Here is a 17609-nt window from a genome sequence, read left to right as displayed (position 1 = left end):
CATAACATGATGTATCTGACATTTGACTGATGGTATCAGATCTACAGTGTGCCTAGTCCATCACAACTGGATCAACTAGCAGGCAGGTATGTTATAGACAGACTAAAAAGATTGAACTTGATGGTCATGTCTTTTTTAAATCTAACTTACTCTGATACTATTGTAGTAGCATAATAAGTTACTATAGTTACTATGTTGCTATACAATGTAACTGTACTATATAACTATACTTACCCCCTTATCAGATGGCTTTGAATATCCTCAGATATCCTTGAATGCATTGAATGGTTGAAACGCATTAGGGACTTTTATACTATGTGATTATTTATTAGTACTGTGCATTCTTCTATATGATTTTGGAGTGTGCAAAGCCTTTTGTATATTTACCTAAAAGGTGACTATAGCAACGAAGGATTGAACGAAGTGTGAGCAATTAAAAATCCACTAGGAAAGACTTTTATAGGAATTAAAGTGATATTGATATTTAGCACGTAGCTAAATATCAAGGCAACAGGTTGGAGACTCAAATTGTGTGCTCGGTAGGGATGGGCGGATTTTTTCGCTGCGGAATTGACACCCATAGACTTGTATGGCGTTGCGCGACATAGGCGTCGGCTTCATTTCGCCGAAAACGGGTCAAATTTACGAAACGGGTCAAATTCGCCACCATCCCTAGTGCTCGCCAAATACAGTACCAATAAAGCAAAGAACATTTGCTACATTAAGGCAACTTACCTTTTGTAAAGGGTTGGGGACCCGTTCCTCATCTATCTCTGGCATGGAAGCAAATTAAAAAAAAACAAAAAAGCAAATGAAACACAAAGAATACAGTATACATGACTCTGTATTATGGATATACTGTACATTTATATTTATTCAATCCGACAATTTAACATATAGCACAATGTGTTCCTGCTGAACTTTGAATATAAAGTATGTGCTATATGATTATACCTTGCACTAATAGAGTTTTAAATAGGTTGTTCACCTTTGAATTAACTTTTAGGGGCACATTTACTAAGGGTCAAATATCGAGGGTTAATAAACCCTCGAATTCGACCCTCGAAGTAAAATCCTACGAATTCAAATATCGAATTCAAAGGATTTACCGCAAATCCTACAATCCAACGATCAAAGGAAAAATCGAACGATTCGAAGGATTTTAATCGATCGATCGAAGGATTTTCCTTCGATCCAAAAAACCTTAGAAAACTGATGGGGAAGTTCCCCATAGGCTAACATTGTACCTCGGTAGGTTTAAACTACCGAAGTATGTAGTCTAAGTTTTTTTTAAGAGACAGTACTTCGACTATTTGACCATTCGATTTTTAGTTCGAATCAAAGTCGTAGTCGAAGGTCGTACTAGCCTATTCGATGGTCGAAGTACCCAAAAAAATACTTCGAAATTCAACGTTTTTAACTTCGAATCCTTCACTCGAGCTTAGTAAATGTGCCCCTTAGTATAATGTAGAGAGTATATACTTCTACATAGTAGATATTCTGAGACAATTTGCAAATGGTTTTAATGTTTTATTATTTGTGTTTTTTGTTATTAAGCTTTTTTTTCAGCAGCTCTTCAGTTTGCAATGTCAGCAATCCGGTTGCTAGGGTCCAAATTACCATAGGAACCATGCACTGATAAGAGACTGGAATATGAATAGGAGAAGGTCTGAATAGAAATAATAAGGAGCAATTAAAATACACGTCTAGCCTTTCAACGCATTGTTATTAGATGGGGTCAGTGCCCTCCACTCAAAATCTGGAAAGAGTCAGAAGAAGAAGGCAAATAATTTAACAAAAACTATTAAAAATAAAAAATGAGTATCATTTGAAAATATGCTTAGAATTAGCCATTTTATGACATACTAAAATGTAAGCCACCACTTTACTCATGCATTTACTGTATATGTGGCCAGCATTAAAGAGGCCAGTCATTTTACTGTATCTCAAATATACACCATATAGGGCTAAGGTGATATCTGTGCAGCACAGAGAGTTGTCATCTCATCATCATCATTAATTTGTGAGGCTTATTGTGTGACGCATAATGCATAGAGCAGTGTGCAGAGCACATCTTAATGATCACTAATGAGTCATGGGGGATTTATAATAATCTGACCTTAAAGGGATGAAGTGGCAGCCTAACAAAATGCATACAAAGTAGCACAATTCCCCTGTAGGAAAAACTATGTTGAAATATAGTCCCACGTTAGGTAAATGTCATCTCCATCTTTTAAAGATTTCTTTTCCCTACTGCTCTCTCTGTCATGCCCACACTCATTCCTAGATAAAGCCAGAAAGATATCTAATACTATAGGGCCCCAAACACATATGCAGGTATGGGATCGGTTGTCCAGAAAGCTCAGAATTACAGAAAGACCATCTCCCATAGACTATATTTTATCTAAATAATTCAAATGTTTAAAAATTATTACTTTTTCTCTGTAATAATAAAACAGTAGCTTGTACTTGATCCAAACTAAGATATAATTAATCCTTATTGGAAGCAAAACCAGCCTATTGGGTTTATTTAATGTTTACATGATTTTCTAGTAGACTTAAGGTATGAAGATCCAAATTAAGGAAAGATCCATTATCCAGAAACCCCCAGGTCCCAAGCATTCTGGATAACAGGTCCCATACCTATAATATTTAATATAGAAGTATCATGCATAATATAAATAAACAGAATAAATCATAGCTTGATCTGTATGATGATGTCAATATCACATGTCAAATTCACTTTCAAGGGGCTGTTTGCCTTATAATTAACATTTAGCGGGTTATTTACTAAAACTCAAATTTTTCTGGTTGGCCTTTTTGAAGCAAAAACTTAAATTTATTGTGGAAAAGAAAATTAAAATAGTTTGATATTTTATGTACCCCAATGCTGCAAAATGCCGGAATCCGAAAACCCGGCATCTCAAACCTGTTGAGGTCACGTATAAGTCAGTGGAGATTTCCCTATCCCAATTTGAAGATATCAGGGTTTGCCCTGGGTTTAGCCAGATAAAAACGTAGCTGAAAAATTTGGGGTGTATGGGCAATAACCCGAAAAAATAGAGTGATTCAGGAGAAAAGTCCAAAACAAATCATATAATTTGTGTTTTTGCTCGATTTTATTGAGTTTTTCCACAATGCAATTTGTTCAAGTTATTTTAATGATAAATAAGGCAAAATCGTGGATGGTAATTTGGTTGAGCTTTGTTTAATAAAAATATTTGGATTTTAGTAACCCCCTTAGTATAATGTTGACAGTGGGACTGTAAGAGAATACTTTCTATGTTTTATTTAGCTATTTGACTTTTTATTGTATTATACCAGCTATCTGGTTGCTAGGGCTTAATTACCCTATCAACCAGACAGTCTTAAAGGAATCAAAATGGAAGATGAATAGTAGAGTGCATAATAATTCTTATACAGGTATGGTATCCGATACCCGTAGACCCGTTATCCAGAAAGCTCAGAATTACAGGAAGGCCATCTCTCATAGACTCCATTTTAATCAAATAACTGAAATTTTTAAAAATAATTTCCTTTTTCTCTGTAATAATTAAACAGTACGTTGTCCTTGATCCAAACTAAGATATAATTAATCCTTATTGAAAGCAAAACCAGCCTATTGGGTTTATTCAATGTTCAATGATTTTTTTTAGCAGACTTAAGGTATAGAGATTCAAATTACGGAAAGACCCCTTATCCAGAAAACCCCAGGTTGCAAGCATTCTGGATAACAGGTCCCTTACCTGTACAATATAAAAATAACATTAAAATTGATGTCTCACAGTCAGTCTGAGTTTTTCTTGCTGTGGTACTTAGGATAGGTCCATAACATAAGTATTAAAGTTAATTTAAAGTTGAGGTTCCACTTAAGGGCTGTTGGCATCATAGTAAATATATGCAGCCTTGTAGCTGTTATTGAACTATATGTTTATGAGTAGTGATGGGCAAATAAATTCGTCAGGCACGGGCAAATAAATTCGCAAAGCTGCGTCAAAAAAACATCGAAAAAATTTGGACGCGCATTGGAATAGTCGCTTACGTCAAAATTGCCCATTGACTTTAATGCAGAAGTCGAAATTAATGCAGGCACCAAAATTCATGTTACGCAAATTTGTCACCGTTTCGTGAATTTCAAACAGGGCAAATTCAGCCATCACTTCATGAATCAGATATTACATGTATAAGTCAAAATTTAGCTAACACTGAAAATTCATAACTTGTACCATGATTCAGATTGAGATTGGGCAAAACAAAAAACGTATTTATCAATCCTGAACACTAGGGGGCAAATTTACTTATGGTCGAATATCGAGGGTTAATTAACCCTCGATATTCGACTGTCGAATGTCAAATTCAAAGGATTTACCGCAATTCGTTCGATCGAACGAAAAATCATTTGATCGAACGAAAAATCGATCGATCGAACAAGAAATCGTTCGATTCAAAGGATCTTAATCCATCGATCAAACGATTTTTCTTCGACTAAAAAAACAGTGGTGGAACTACAGGGGGAGCAGGGAGTGCGAGCGTGCCAGGGCCCCCCGGCAGTGCCGCACGCCACTGAAATCGCCACGGCAGCGCGCCGTATGGAGGGTTGTGGGGCCCGGCTGCGCGTCACGCACCAGGGCCCGCCCCCCTCTAGGAACGCAGCTGCTAAAAAAAGATTGCAAAGCCTATGGGGACCTTCCCCATAGGCTAACATTGACTTCGGTAGGTTTTAGGTGGCGAACTAGGGGGTCGAAGTTTTTTTTAAAGAGACAGTACTTCGACTATCGAATGGTCAAATAGTCGAACGATTTTTAGTTTGAATCGTTCGATTCGAAGTCGAAGTCGTAGTCGAAGGTCGAAGTAGCCAATTCAATGGTCGAAGTAGCCAAAAAAGTACTTCCAAATTCGTAGTATTTTTTATTCTATTCCTTCACTCGAGCTAAGTATATGGGCCCCTAGGGGTATGTAAATAATCAAACTGTGTCATAGAGGCAATATAAATAAAAAATAGCTGAATACGTACATTATTTTCTACCTCCTGAAATTTTAACTGAATCGACTTCAATAGAGTGTTCACTGAGTGAGAGGTTCACATTACACTTCCACACAGTTGCTTCAATTAACCCTCTTCAATATCAGTTCCCCCCTTTGCTCATTAAGGAGTGCTTAGTCCCTCGCAATATAGTAATCACTCCTACATGTTATGCTTTAACAAAGTCCTCCTCATTTCCTTGCCTAACAGTCTCTACGTGGGAAACGATTCTCAGGCAAAAAAAAGCAGAGATTTAATGAAACCCAACCATTCAAGTACCCTTCAGAATATAATGTGAATAACAGATGGTTTCATTTGTTTGAAATCAATGAGAGAGAGTATAATTAGCTCTATTCAAGAGAGCAGACATAGTTCAAGAGGTACAAATTGATATTGTTGGATACATTTATGTAGATAAACAGAGATACAGTATTGCACTCTTATATACACACAGACACACACAGACACGTAGATAAAATAGTGAAACTTGGGATTATTGATCTGATTATTGATCTGAAATATTAAAATCCCATGAATGTCAATGTGACATAAAAAGGAATCGACCTTAAGACTGAATGACCTCTGATAATGACGGTGTCAGCTGAATATATATGTAGAGATGTCAGACTGCAGATAATGCCAGCAGGATAATTTGAAAGAAATGCTTTGCATGTCAGAATATGGTTTCTGGACTTATCTAAATGCTTTCTTCCCGCTTCAGAAATCACTCCACACTGGCATTTAGATATTGGATCAAAAAAAGGTTAATTAACCATGAAAAATATGAACAATGGAAGCTACCTGGAGATGACTGGTCACTGCTCAGAACAAGTGTGGCTGGTGTTGGTCTTCTTCTACGTATCTAACACAGGGCAAAAGAAAAAAAACACATTTGTTAATTCTTTGTAAATGTTATATGATTATATATATATATATATATATATATATATATATATATATATATATATATATATATATATATATATATATATATATATACACACATACACACATATATACATATATACATATACATATATACACTCATTACTCATTCACAGATTCTGGAAAAACTGTTTGGGCCTGCCTGAGACCCCCAAAAAGTTTGTGTCCCCTATATAGACAACCTAAGGCAGGTCAGAATGGAGTATTACAGGTATATTTAAATAACACAGAAATGTCACAGAAATAATACAGACTCATATGCATATTTGTCACCCCCTTCCACTGCAAACAGTGCTGTATTTATCATAGCAGAAAATGGTCTTTGTCTTATGAAACAGAATGCAGTGAAATCAAATGGTTGATTGTGGCCATATTTTGCATTTTGCATACTGCCTTTAGTTAATTAAATGACCCTGACTGTTTCCTTAAAACTGCCTTGAGGGGAATGTGTGATTTGCACGCATGGATCTGAAATAAGAATTTATTTCACGTTTAAACAGTTAAGGCAATATGCTAGTTTAGCCAGCAGGTGGCATCAACCCGTCAAGCAGGCAGGACTAAAGACTGTTGTGGCCAGACCAGGTTAGGAGGTTGTTTCTGTCAAGACTGGTAAGTGGCTAGTAGCGGGGTGTGAGCTAATGCCAGTTAGGTAATTGAGAGAGTTAGAGGGATCCTATGGGAGCTGTAGTGGCTTCATTATATATGATATAATAATTGTCTATTACTGGGCCCCACAGTATACAATTATTTTTCAGGACCCCAAAATGTCTAGAAGTTGACCTGTTTTACCAATATTTATTGAGATTATATTTAAATTAGGGCCTAATGGGGCCCCTATAGCTCCTGGCTCCCCTGTAGCCACATGATCTGCATCCTCTGTAGTTACTCCCCTGGTTGTCTCATTACAGCTTGTGTGCTGTATGCAGACATGACAGAGAAGAGAGCAAGAGAGAAAATGAGAAGGGTCACTGGAACAGCTAATGACAGTCTGCTCATGTTCATCCCCACGATAGTGGCCCTGCAGTCTTTGTAAGAGGAACTCTGTGTGAGAGTTTTGGAGAAGTGTTCATTGTGTAACTAATATCACTGAGTTGGAAACCAGAGTCCTAGTCTGTAACCTGGTCCTGTGAGAAGCTGTTCAATGAAGGTCTGCCCTGATTCATTGCAACGCTGTGCACCATGCCTACTTCTTGCAACAAAGGTGTATTTGCTTAAACCTGTAATGGGGGTTTACCAGCCACAGGTAGCCTTGTTACACATGCGTTGCAAGAGGAACAGAGCCTGTGGTGGTGTGGGTGGGGGTTGGATGTATTACGGGCGGGGTTTGGTATATTTAGGGGAGTGTTTAAGGCAGATCATGGGCATGGTCATGCATACAAGTGGCATTTTATTGGGGCCCTATTTTACTTGTTGGCAAGACCACCACCAGGAGGCCAAGCTGACCAGTGGGTATGCTACATTTTCTTGAACTTGACGCTCATTCAGAAACCAACCAGAATAGAGGGTTGCGTTTGAAACTAACAAAAACGCACTTAGCCACACACAACACAATGCATATAAATGCAATATATCCTTTTTCTGCGTTCAGCATGCCTTTGTAAATGCATAGAAAAAACACTCAAGCCTATACACTGATGCAGGTCATCAATCATTCCACTTTCAAACTAAACACACAATAAGATTCTGGTTACGTGGATGGACAACATAACAGCTTTTTAATATTGTCAAATGGGCCTGTGCTTGGCGAGCTCGAATACAGTATTCCTCTCTTTCCTTGAAGCTCCATAGGAACCAGCAGAACTGTACTGACTTCTTTTGACAGATTTTGTTCTCTAGTATTGGGCCAACATTGAATTAACAAACATTCTGGAGAGCCTAGTGATATCCTACGCTAAGTAACCCAAGCAAAGTCTGTGTGCCTCTTCTGTCACAGACTATCTCCTAAATCTGTGAGTCTCACTATTTTGATGTCCCACAGTTGTATTGATTTATTGAGGACAGTACTGGATCATGGGGGTGGCATAACAATATGTGGTGAAAACTCCATTGTAGCAGGGGGCCTGGAGGGGGGGGGAATCTGATGATCTCACAACACCATCAAATTGGGGTTCCTCCAGATTAAAATTAGGGCTTTAGTGAATTAAATCCCATGAAACATAACTTCCCCTGGCCCAAGTAAAAATATTTTTCAGATCTTCCACTCCTGTTGCTCCCCTTGCACAAAAGCATCTGGTGGTGCGGCTGGGGGGAGCATAGGGGTGGTAGATGGGGGCATACACATATTTTCTGCTGGAAGGCCTAGGGTGGTCAAGTTGTTGCCCTGAATCCCTGACCCCAAATGGGATGGGGCTGAGCAGAAAGCTGGCAGTAAATATTCTTTATAGCAGGTTAGTTTGCATTTGAATTCTTATAATTGTGTTTTAAGGAGACGTACAAAACAAGTCTAACATTTTCATTCATAAATATTGCTGTCATATTGCTCACAACAGCAGTCCTAAAAAAAAAAAGATGGTGCTATATAAACAGATGATATCAAGATAATAACTTAAAGTAGACAGAATAGAAATTACCTCCCAGTCTGAAAAAAGCTACAAACCTTAGACTCCACCGATCACTGAGTGCTTAAAGATTCTGTATTTTAATTTTCTGAGAAATTAAAAGGCTAATAAGCAAATGATTTTTCCATGGACTGGGACATACGTACCCTCCTCGAAGCACAGAAAGAGATCACATTGCCATTCTATGCCCTTTAGATAACCCTGTTTCTCAGCCTTATCCTCTCTCTGGAAGCAGTGCTATGGCCAGCAGCCCAGATAGGAATATAAAACCACTGGGCTCTGCAGCTACTGAGATTTCTAAAATAAATCAGCCCGTGGGGGTTCACATGTGGATGCCAACAGGCTAAACCATTTCATCTTACTCCCATTACCCTTGTACCACTATACTGAAAACAACATAACAAAAGCTAGATTGTAAGCTTTCTGGAACACTTTATTTCAGCTATAAATGTATAAACTATATAGCTATAAACTATACTAGATTGTCCCCAGATAAGCAACTTTCCTATGTATATTTTAATTAAAATGCTTTATGGTTAATTTTAGATGTAAAAAAAGTATTTGTTCTGTTCTTTGCACTCACTGCTGGTTCTGATTCTGTAGCAGGCGCAAAGTCTCCTCAAGTTCTATTAATCAGCTGGCTTCAGATACATTGTTTCAGGCATCAGAACCAGCAGAGCAGAAAATGTAAAAAGTAGCTATTCAAAAATATCTTGTAGCAATTACCTTTATGAATAGGGTTTGACGCCTTTAATTAGAGACTATACCAGGCTAGAAGTGAAAAAAACGATGAGCTATGTCATAAGGAGCAGGTGCAGGGACTGAGTAGTAGGGCTGTTGTGCAAAGGGGCAGGGTCATGGCTTAAAGGGGACCTTTCACCCAGACATAAAACCTGTACAATTAAAGTCCTTTTCAAATTAAAAATGAAATCCAAATAATTTTTTTATTAAAACATCCATACTTGTAAACTCATTTAAAAATCTTAGCTGTCAATCATATATTGCTTGTCCCTCCTCTATGCCTTAGGCATAGAGGCGGGTCAGGAAATTACTTTCACTTTCCATTCAGCACTTCCTAGATGTCAGTGCACATTCCCCCTCCCTCCTTCCCATCTAAGTATGTAACCAGTACATGGGGATTGCCACCAGGTCCCCCATTCTTTCACAGAAATAAGATTTTGAGATAATGCAAGGCTTACATTAATAACAGTGTTCATAATATGGCAGCTGCCTGCTTGCTATAATTATGATTTCCCAGGCTGAAGGAAACAAGATTTAAATAAATGATATAGTATATATAAAAATAATTTCTTGACTAACATGATAAATTAGGATTTGCAATTATTTCTTAAGGTGACAGATCCCCTTTAAACGGGCAGACTGGGTACTTTTGTAAATAAAGCAGGTTAATAGAAGTGCTTTTTGGGATAAAGGGGAAGTTGGGAGAGGGGGTTGTGCAAGTACATACTGGTAAATAAGAAATACTGGACTTGTGTTGGAAAGTTGCTCAGGTGTACATTTTCTTTCTTTATGCAAAACTGTTTTTTGGCTGGGGAACCCCTTTAAAGGAAATATTACATCACAGAGAAGATAGATCTTCAGACACTGGTTCCCTCTTCCAATATGAAATAAATAGGGCTTGTGCTGATACTTTTTTTGTCTATTGTTTTAATAAGGAAATATGTATGATTGTTGCTATTTCTTGCACTACAGGACACAATCTGAAAGTGAATTCATACTCTACTTCCTGGTTTGTATGAGAAAAACAAATCATGAGAGTGTAAGATGCTAATGTGATTGGATGAATGACTGCATGTGGCAAACAGTGTAGGGGGCATACCGTTTGGTTTCTGACTCTTTGTTAGCACAATAACTACTTGCAGTGTGTCCTATTTGTTATTATGTCTCCTAAAAATATAAAAATTGTAACAGACTGTATAAACATAAAAATGTCTGCTAAAGACCCATGCAGTGATAATATAGGGAATTGTATTACAGCTGCATATTATTTTCAGAATTTGTTTTATTTAATAATACAGATGGAGCACAGATTACTGCAAATGAAGTGATGCTGGAGAAATGCATCTCATAGAGAGCAGCTGCAGGTTGCTAAGCAACAGTAATGCATTTTGAGGCTGGTGAGGGCAAACTCTGAAGCTAAAAAGGTTAGAATCCCACTCTGAAAATTTGCAGCACACATGTCTTTCGTAATATGCTAAAATCATTATGCTTAGGTGTACTTAATACAATCGAATACCTAGAAAGACATAAGGGCTCATTTATAGGGTAAATGCATTGAGCAATGTACAAAAGGAGCAATTTTGTGCCCATGTATACACTTTCCACTGCACCTTGTATCCTATAGTTTTAATAACATTTATATATAGACTGTACATTGAGCAGCAATAGGTAGTTCCCTGCCTAGCCTATTTAATGTTTGGCAACATCTGGCTGTGTCCCTAATAAAATACAAATTTTTATCCGTCAGTTGATACCTGGGTAATAACCCATAGCAACCAATTAGAATTTTGCTTTCATTGTTCTTCCTGGCTGGCTGTTTAAAGCTAATCACTGAGAGGCTGCTATGGGTTACTGCCCAGGTGCAAATTTACCCAGTGATGATAAATGAGCCCCAATGGTCCAATCAGAATCAGCATCGGACGGGAGGGTTCAGGGCCCATCGGCGGGGAGTGGGTCTGGGGCAGTGTCCCGCTGACCCAGTCCAACCCTGGGGAGAAGAGACATGTGCCTAGGGTGAAGCAGTAAAGGGGTGGTAGGACCATAGTCACATGTAGTGATGGGCGAATTTGGGGCGTTTCGCCGAAAAATTTGTGAATCTCCCGCGAAATTCACGAAACGGAAACAGCGCCTCGTTTTTGACGTTTTACGAATTTATTCACAAGGGGCGAATCGCGGGAATTTGCATCGACTTCGCGCCTGGCCAATAAATTTGCCCATCACTAGTCACATGCCTCTGCCATCTCCTATAAATATGGCACTGCACTTCAGAATCAGAATTTACTTCCCCGTTAGGAACTAGTCTCAATCATATGCATTGTCAGTCAAAGTAAATTCATTATTCAGGTATGGGACCTGTTATCCAGAATGCTCGGGACCTGGGCTATTCCAGATAAGGGATCTTTCTGTAATTTGGATCTCCATAGCTTGTCTACTTAAAAATAATTAAGATATTAAGTAAACACAATAGAATTGTTTTGCTTCCAATAAGGATTAAATGTATCTTAGTTGAGATCAAGTAAAAAATGTGGATTATTTTGATACAATGGAGTCTGTGGGAGATGGCCTTCCCGTAATTCGGAACTTTCTGGATAACCGGTTTCTGGATAACAGATCCCATACTTGTATACTGTAAATAAGTGTATACAGTAAAATGTTTTCCTTAGATTAAACCTTTCCAGGCAATTGGCAATATTCTCTCAGTAAGTACAAAAGCCACTTTGCTAATCTGCACCACTCTAGGGCAATAATACATTAATGATGTATTAAGTAACACCTTATTATAATTAAAAGTCATTGTGAAATTTTAGAAGAATGAATTCCCTCTTACAAATTGGAATTCTGATCTGTTAAATAATTCAGCTGTGCAATACCACTTTCAATTAATGATATCCCAGTAGTGCAGTTTATGATTTTGCTCATTCTAAAGAGGAAGAAAGCGAAAGAGAGTATCTCAACCAGCAGATTATATGCTCTGCCATGTCCTGGTAACCACACTGCTACCAAGACAAAGGGGAACAATTATTGTTTTTTGCCTCATTTTGCTGTATGAATACAGAAAAGTACTGCCTGTTCAATTCTTTTGTTTTTTTTTTTTGCTTTTGCAACATAGCATGCCTGAATTATTCTTTTCTACTCAGAATTATATATACTGTACATATACATTTCTTCAGGGTCGGACTGGGGGGCCCAAGGCCTACTGGGGCTGCTGTCTCTGTGCCCCTCTTCCGGGCCCTTGCCCCTCTACGATTGCACATGCGCGAGCATAGTTTTTTCTTCCCGCCATTGCCCATGCACGCATACTGGGTATTTTTTTGTATGACCTGAAGATTATTTTTGAAGGGAGCGGGTCTGGGCCACCGGCCCAGTCCGACCCTGCAAATCTTTATGATAAAGTGAATGAATGAGCCCTGGAACATTCTAAAGGGCCCATTTATTAAAGTTTGATTTTCTTTATTTTTTTCTGGTCAAGGTTTTTAAATTTTAATTTTTCGTGGAAAAAAAAGCCCTCCAATTTTTAGATTAGATTATGAGATTTATTATACCACAAAGCTGCTAACAATCTGAATCCGAAAATACTCCGTCTCAAACCTGTTGAGGTTGTGTAGAAGTGAATGGAAGATGTCCCTGAAGTTGTTTCTTGACATTGTGATATGCGCTAGACAATTTGATAAAGTCAGGGTTTTCGTCTGATGATCCCAAAAAGTCAAGTTTTCACAGCAAAATATGATAAAATTAAGATATCGGAGCGCCAATCGAACAATACTTATTGACACTCAATTTTGTTGCAACATTTTTTCGCTCTGATTTTTTTTAGAAAAATTATTGATAAATGAGTTCAGTTCGTGGAAGGGAGTTTAGTTGACTTCGTTTTCATAAAAAAAACTGAGATTAATTCAAGTATTGCCATTTAAAATGCAAAACAAGAGAAAGCCTTGTGCACATCAAATTGTCTCCTCTAAAAAATTGATGTTGTACTTATATGTCGAAAACAAGGGCAGCATATCTACCCAATGCTATGGAAACAATTAAGTTTTATGGTATATATAGTTAAATATAAGGATAGTATAAGTCATTGAAGAGTTGCCAGTAGAAGGCAATTCTTGCTGCACCCATCCCCACCCATCTTTGCATCAGGACCAAGGTGCCCAGTTAGGCCCTAGGTGTAGAATATAACATGGGTCTATTTATCATGCTGTGTAAAAAGTGGAGCGATATATTACCTGTGATGTTGCTCTGCACCAAACTATCACACTCAGTGCACAGTCATCACTGGTTATGCACTGGTCTATGGGCAGAAGAAGAAGATGTGTTGCTCAGCATTCCAAGATGTTTTTCTCTAATACTCCCTAGATTTATTGCTGTACTGAGGGGATGTTAAGGGAACTTTTTTCTGAGCATTTCTTTGGACCTAGCATGAAGCTAGAACTTAAAATTGCATATCCCAATGTAAAACAAATGAAGAGAGAATGGGACAACTGGATCAGTTAAATATAAAGAAAAAAATGTATTATATTGAGCTGAATAAATGATGGCTTTAGAAGAATGTTGATACCCCATGTCATCTTTTGTAGAGCTGTTCAGTCCCTTGTACTGTCTCCCCCTTTCAGAGACACTCATTAGCTTATTAAGGGAGCTATAATGTCACATAGTTTTCTAAACTTCAGATATGTTCCTGATTTTTTTTTAATGTGTAAAATCAGTTAGAAATAAGAAACAATTTGTGTATAATAGAGTACTGGTTGTAACTCGACTGCATGTGTTAGAAGGCTTGTGTTTGTTCTGAAGCTGTGAATTTCTATTTCCAAGCTTCTGAGATTATAAGTGCGGTTATAATTGGGGTTTATGACTCCATCATAGTAACAGAGCAAGAACATTCTGTACATATGTCTCAGCTCTTTTTGTCATCTATACAAAATCTTTGTAGGGCTTTAAACATTCATATTAAGATCAGTTTTCTTCTATAATATCTACCAATAAATACCCCATACAATTCCTTTTGGGAGGGAGGATTCTGATTTATCCAACACAAAATGCCTTATGAATTGCTAAAATCACATTGCGCTAGAGTGATTATCTGTTGCCTTTATTTAGTGTTCCATATCACAGTATTGCAGGGGCTGCCGTGGGTGAGAACAAAAAAAAAAACACTGGGCAACATAATTTGGTAAGAAACCATGCCAGAATCGCCTGCTGTATTCATACAAACAACACAATTTTCTGTACACAAAATACTAAATAGGCCAGACATGACACATGCCATTTAAATGTAAATGCTTATAATCATGGGAGAAACCAAATGCGTAGCTTTGGCAGTCCAAATAGATAGAAAAGACATAGAAATAAAACTTCTGTAATATAGGTGTAGGGACCTATAGGATCTATTAGGCTCCTATAGAGTTAATCCCCTACCTTTCTTGTATCATTCCCTATAGCTGTTGTTTATTGGGCAAAGGCCTTTATGACATGTCAGTGTTACAGCTATAGCTATAGGCCAAAGGGTGCAATACCATTTCCTGACACACTGCTATATAGTGATGTGCAGGGAGTGGCCTCTTCCTCTGTGGCTCCTGGTGTCTGTGTAGCTAGGTGCTCCCATTGAGACTGGTATCACCAAGGCCCAGTAAAGCCATCTACCCCAAAGGGACCTGTACCTGTGGTGCTGAAGTCAGGGAATCAAGCAATCCCGTGAATGAGGTTAGATATCATTAGGGCAGACCTGTAATAGTCTCTCTAGGAGAGAGAGATAGTCAGTTTTATGTAGCACGAGCAGCTGTGTGCTCCATCAAGGATAATAGCAGGGAGTAGCTTCTCAAAGGCTTCTTGTTTGCCTTTAGAGCAGGGAACTCAGTGATAGGGAATCTAGGTTAGCAGTGGACTGCCTGTACACTACCTGATTGATCCCGATCCCCTCACTGGTATATCGGTCTTTGGGACAGAGGTATTCTTCTTGACTATTTGACTATGGGAGTGACAGTCTCTATCATTCTGCTATCCTTCCTCATCTGTGATATGCTATACCTGCTACAAGTCCTGCGTGAGTAAACCTGTGGTCACTTTTATTATGCCTTGTCTACAATAAATACAACTCTTTTGTTTCACCAAGAACCTCCTGGCGTCCAATCAATCTATTTTTATATGCAATAGCCTGTGTTATGTAGTTATACTACATCTTAAAGGGATAGCTTCCACTTGGCGAAGGCCCTGACCCTGTTGTGTAAGTCGCATGTAGCCAATGCTCTAACCTGCTAGTGGGTATTTGGCTAAATACAGCCAAATAGGTGCTACATAGGCAAACAAATATAGAGAACTGATTACTTAATGGCTAGATACACTGGATTTGTTTGAAGTTTGAACTGTAAGGAGGCACCTTTAAGGCAATGATACATGATGTGCTTCTGCCTTGTAGGTATTGGAAAAGAAATCAAAATTGCCTCCTTGTTGACTTGAATGGCAGTTGGCTGCAGGAGTGGTTGCACTGGCTTATCAGATAAACTCTGAAATCAGTGCATTTTGTCTCCCACCAGCATATAGTAAAGAGCTACTGCAGTCAGAAAGTAACAAGCATTTCCTTGCCACTGACTTTAAAGGGGTGTAATTTGGAAAAATGATGATTGCAATTTCCGTACACACATGGGGGGCTGATTGGGTTGATTGATCCAATCAGTCCTTGGCCTGAAGATTTCACAAGAGGACTTGTGGAAGTCTGGTCAGATGACTGCATACACAGGACAACACTATTAACCACTTTTAAAACGTTGCCAAATGATATCTGGGACATAGAGTGATCAGTCACCTTTGGGAAAGACATCAGCATTAATCAGCATTATTATCCACTGAGAGAAAAAAAAAGAGTGCATGGGAATCTGCTCTGCAGATGCAAACTACTTGACTTGGAACATCATGGCTACTTGGAGACATTGCTAAAAATATTCTCTAATGTTTGGGTTTTCAGGTGACGTTAGCATTTGGGAGTATCTATCTAATAGGCTGGGACTTTATAGATTATTTTTGCCTTGTACTTGTCAATATTGCTGTTGCATTCCATTGCCTTTGCAGGTATTATGTCCCTTGCTATTAGCGACTAAAACACATTCAACCTCATATTTGGTGGGATTCATTATAAAACATTACTGTCCAGAGACTGCTGAAGGCAATTTAAGTCCAACATAACAAACAGAAAACGGCAGAACTCGTTTTGATTGCATTACCAAAGGCAGCCTTGCTTCAAGTTAATGAATTCTCCTAAACCTCAGGTGGTATATAAAACTAGCCGAGGAACAACGTGGTTCTGAAGTTAAACAGAGTTAATACAATTATACTGTCCTTAGAAAGCGTGTATCTCTCTTGTGTGATAATGGGATATTTCAATTTACAAACTGCATGGTATTAGTAACATGTTTATCATTCCAATGTTGTTTCTTTCAATGGACCCAATACACAAGAACGCCACTGTATTAGGAATAATAAACTTCCAGCTCAATAGAATTGGAATGGCATACAATTTTTTAGAGGATATGATTCTTCATACCTGGATAAATGAAGCATTTAAAGAGCCTAAACTTACTACAGTTAACAACAAGGGATTCCTTAAAAATATTGGGTGCAGTTTTATGCAGCCAGAGTCCAATTTCTTATTTGTTCCTTCTCCAGAATGGAGAAATCTGGTGGCCTCTGGGTACCCAAAATGGGTCTGCCTGCTTAGCAACCTGGCATCATTATATGTAAGGCCAGTATTTTCATTCAGGGAAACACAATCCACCCTTTGAAGGTAGCATTATTTATAGTGACTATTTAGTATCTGTTTGCTGTGCCTTAAAGGACAAGGAACAGTATTAACTAAGTGAAATTTATTAGAAAGTTCCATGTTAAAACAAGGTCAGACTGGCCTGATGGTGTACTGGGAGAAAGCCAGGTGAGCGCTGGTTCTGTTGGGCCCCACTAGCCTGAGCAAACTGGCAGGCTGCTTGATACAGTGGTGGAGCATAAGGGGGCCATAATGCATTGCACAATAATTACCTGCTCTACCACCAGTATTCATGAGGAGCTGCGGGCCCTTAGCTGGGAGGCTGGGGTGAGGGTGGGGTGAGGCTAGAGTGATGGGCCCTTTGCTTGGTTTTTCAGTGGGCCCCATGTCCCCCAGTCCGACACTGTGTAAAATGAACTCTACCAGTAGAACTATAATTATCCTCTCCTTCCCAGACATGGGCTACCTCACCCTAGATGATGATCTAAAGAGTCCTAATTCAATTTGCCAAAAAAATAGTTAAATGCATTAGGTCAGTGGGCATTTTTCCTCGCTTCTTTTTCTCAATCCAAATACAGTCAAAGGATATTTTTCTTGA

At 38.5% G+C, this 17609-nt stretch overlaps 1 protein-coding gene across 3 annotated transcripts in view; it reads right to left on the bottom strand.

Moving 5' to 3' along the window:
• The window catches only part of ppp1r1a.L (protein phosphatase 1 regulatory inhibitor subunit 1A L homeolog), an 84501-nt gene that overhangs the window by 25977 nt on the left and 40915 nt on the right, over positions 1 to 17609 (bottom strand). For 2 of the 3 annotated variants that reach the window (XM_018244897.2, NM_001089226.1), the window contains 2 exon segments: positions 5825 to 5885; positions 736 to 773 (listed from right to left, as the gene is read on the bottom strand). In XM_018244897.2, the coding sequence (XP_018100386.1) occupies positions 736 to 773; positions 5825 to 5885 (99 nt within the window). 3 annotated transcript variants of the gene reach the window in all.

This window comes from Xenopus laevis, chromosome 2L (assembly GCF_017654675.1).
Source record: "Xenopus laevis strain J_2021 chromosome 2L, Xenopus_laevis_v10.1, whole genome shotgun sequence".
NCBI classification, from domain to species: domain Eukaryota; kingdom Metazoa; phylum Chordata; class Amphibia; order Anura; family Pipidae; genus Xenopus; species Xenopus laevis.
This window is presented reverse-complemented; position numbering and strand designations above follow the sequence as displayed.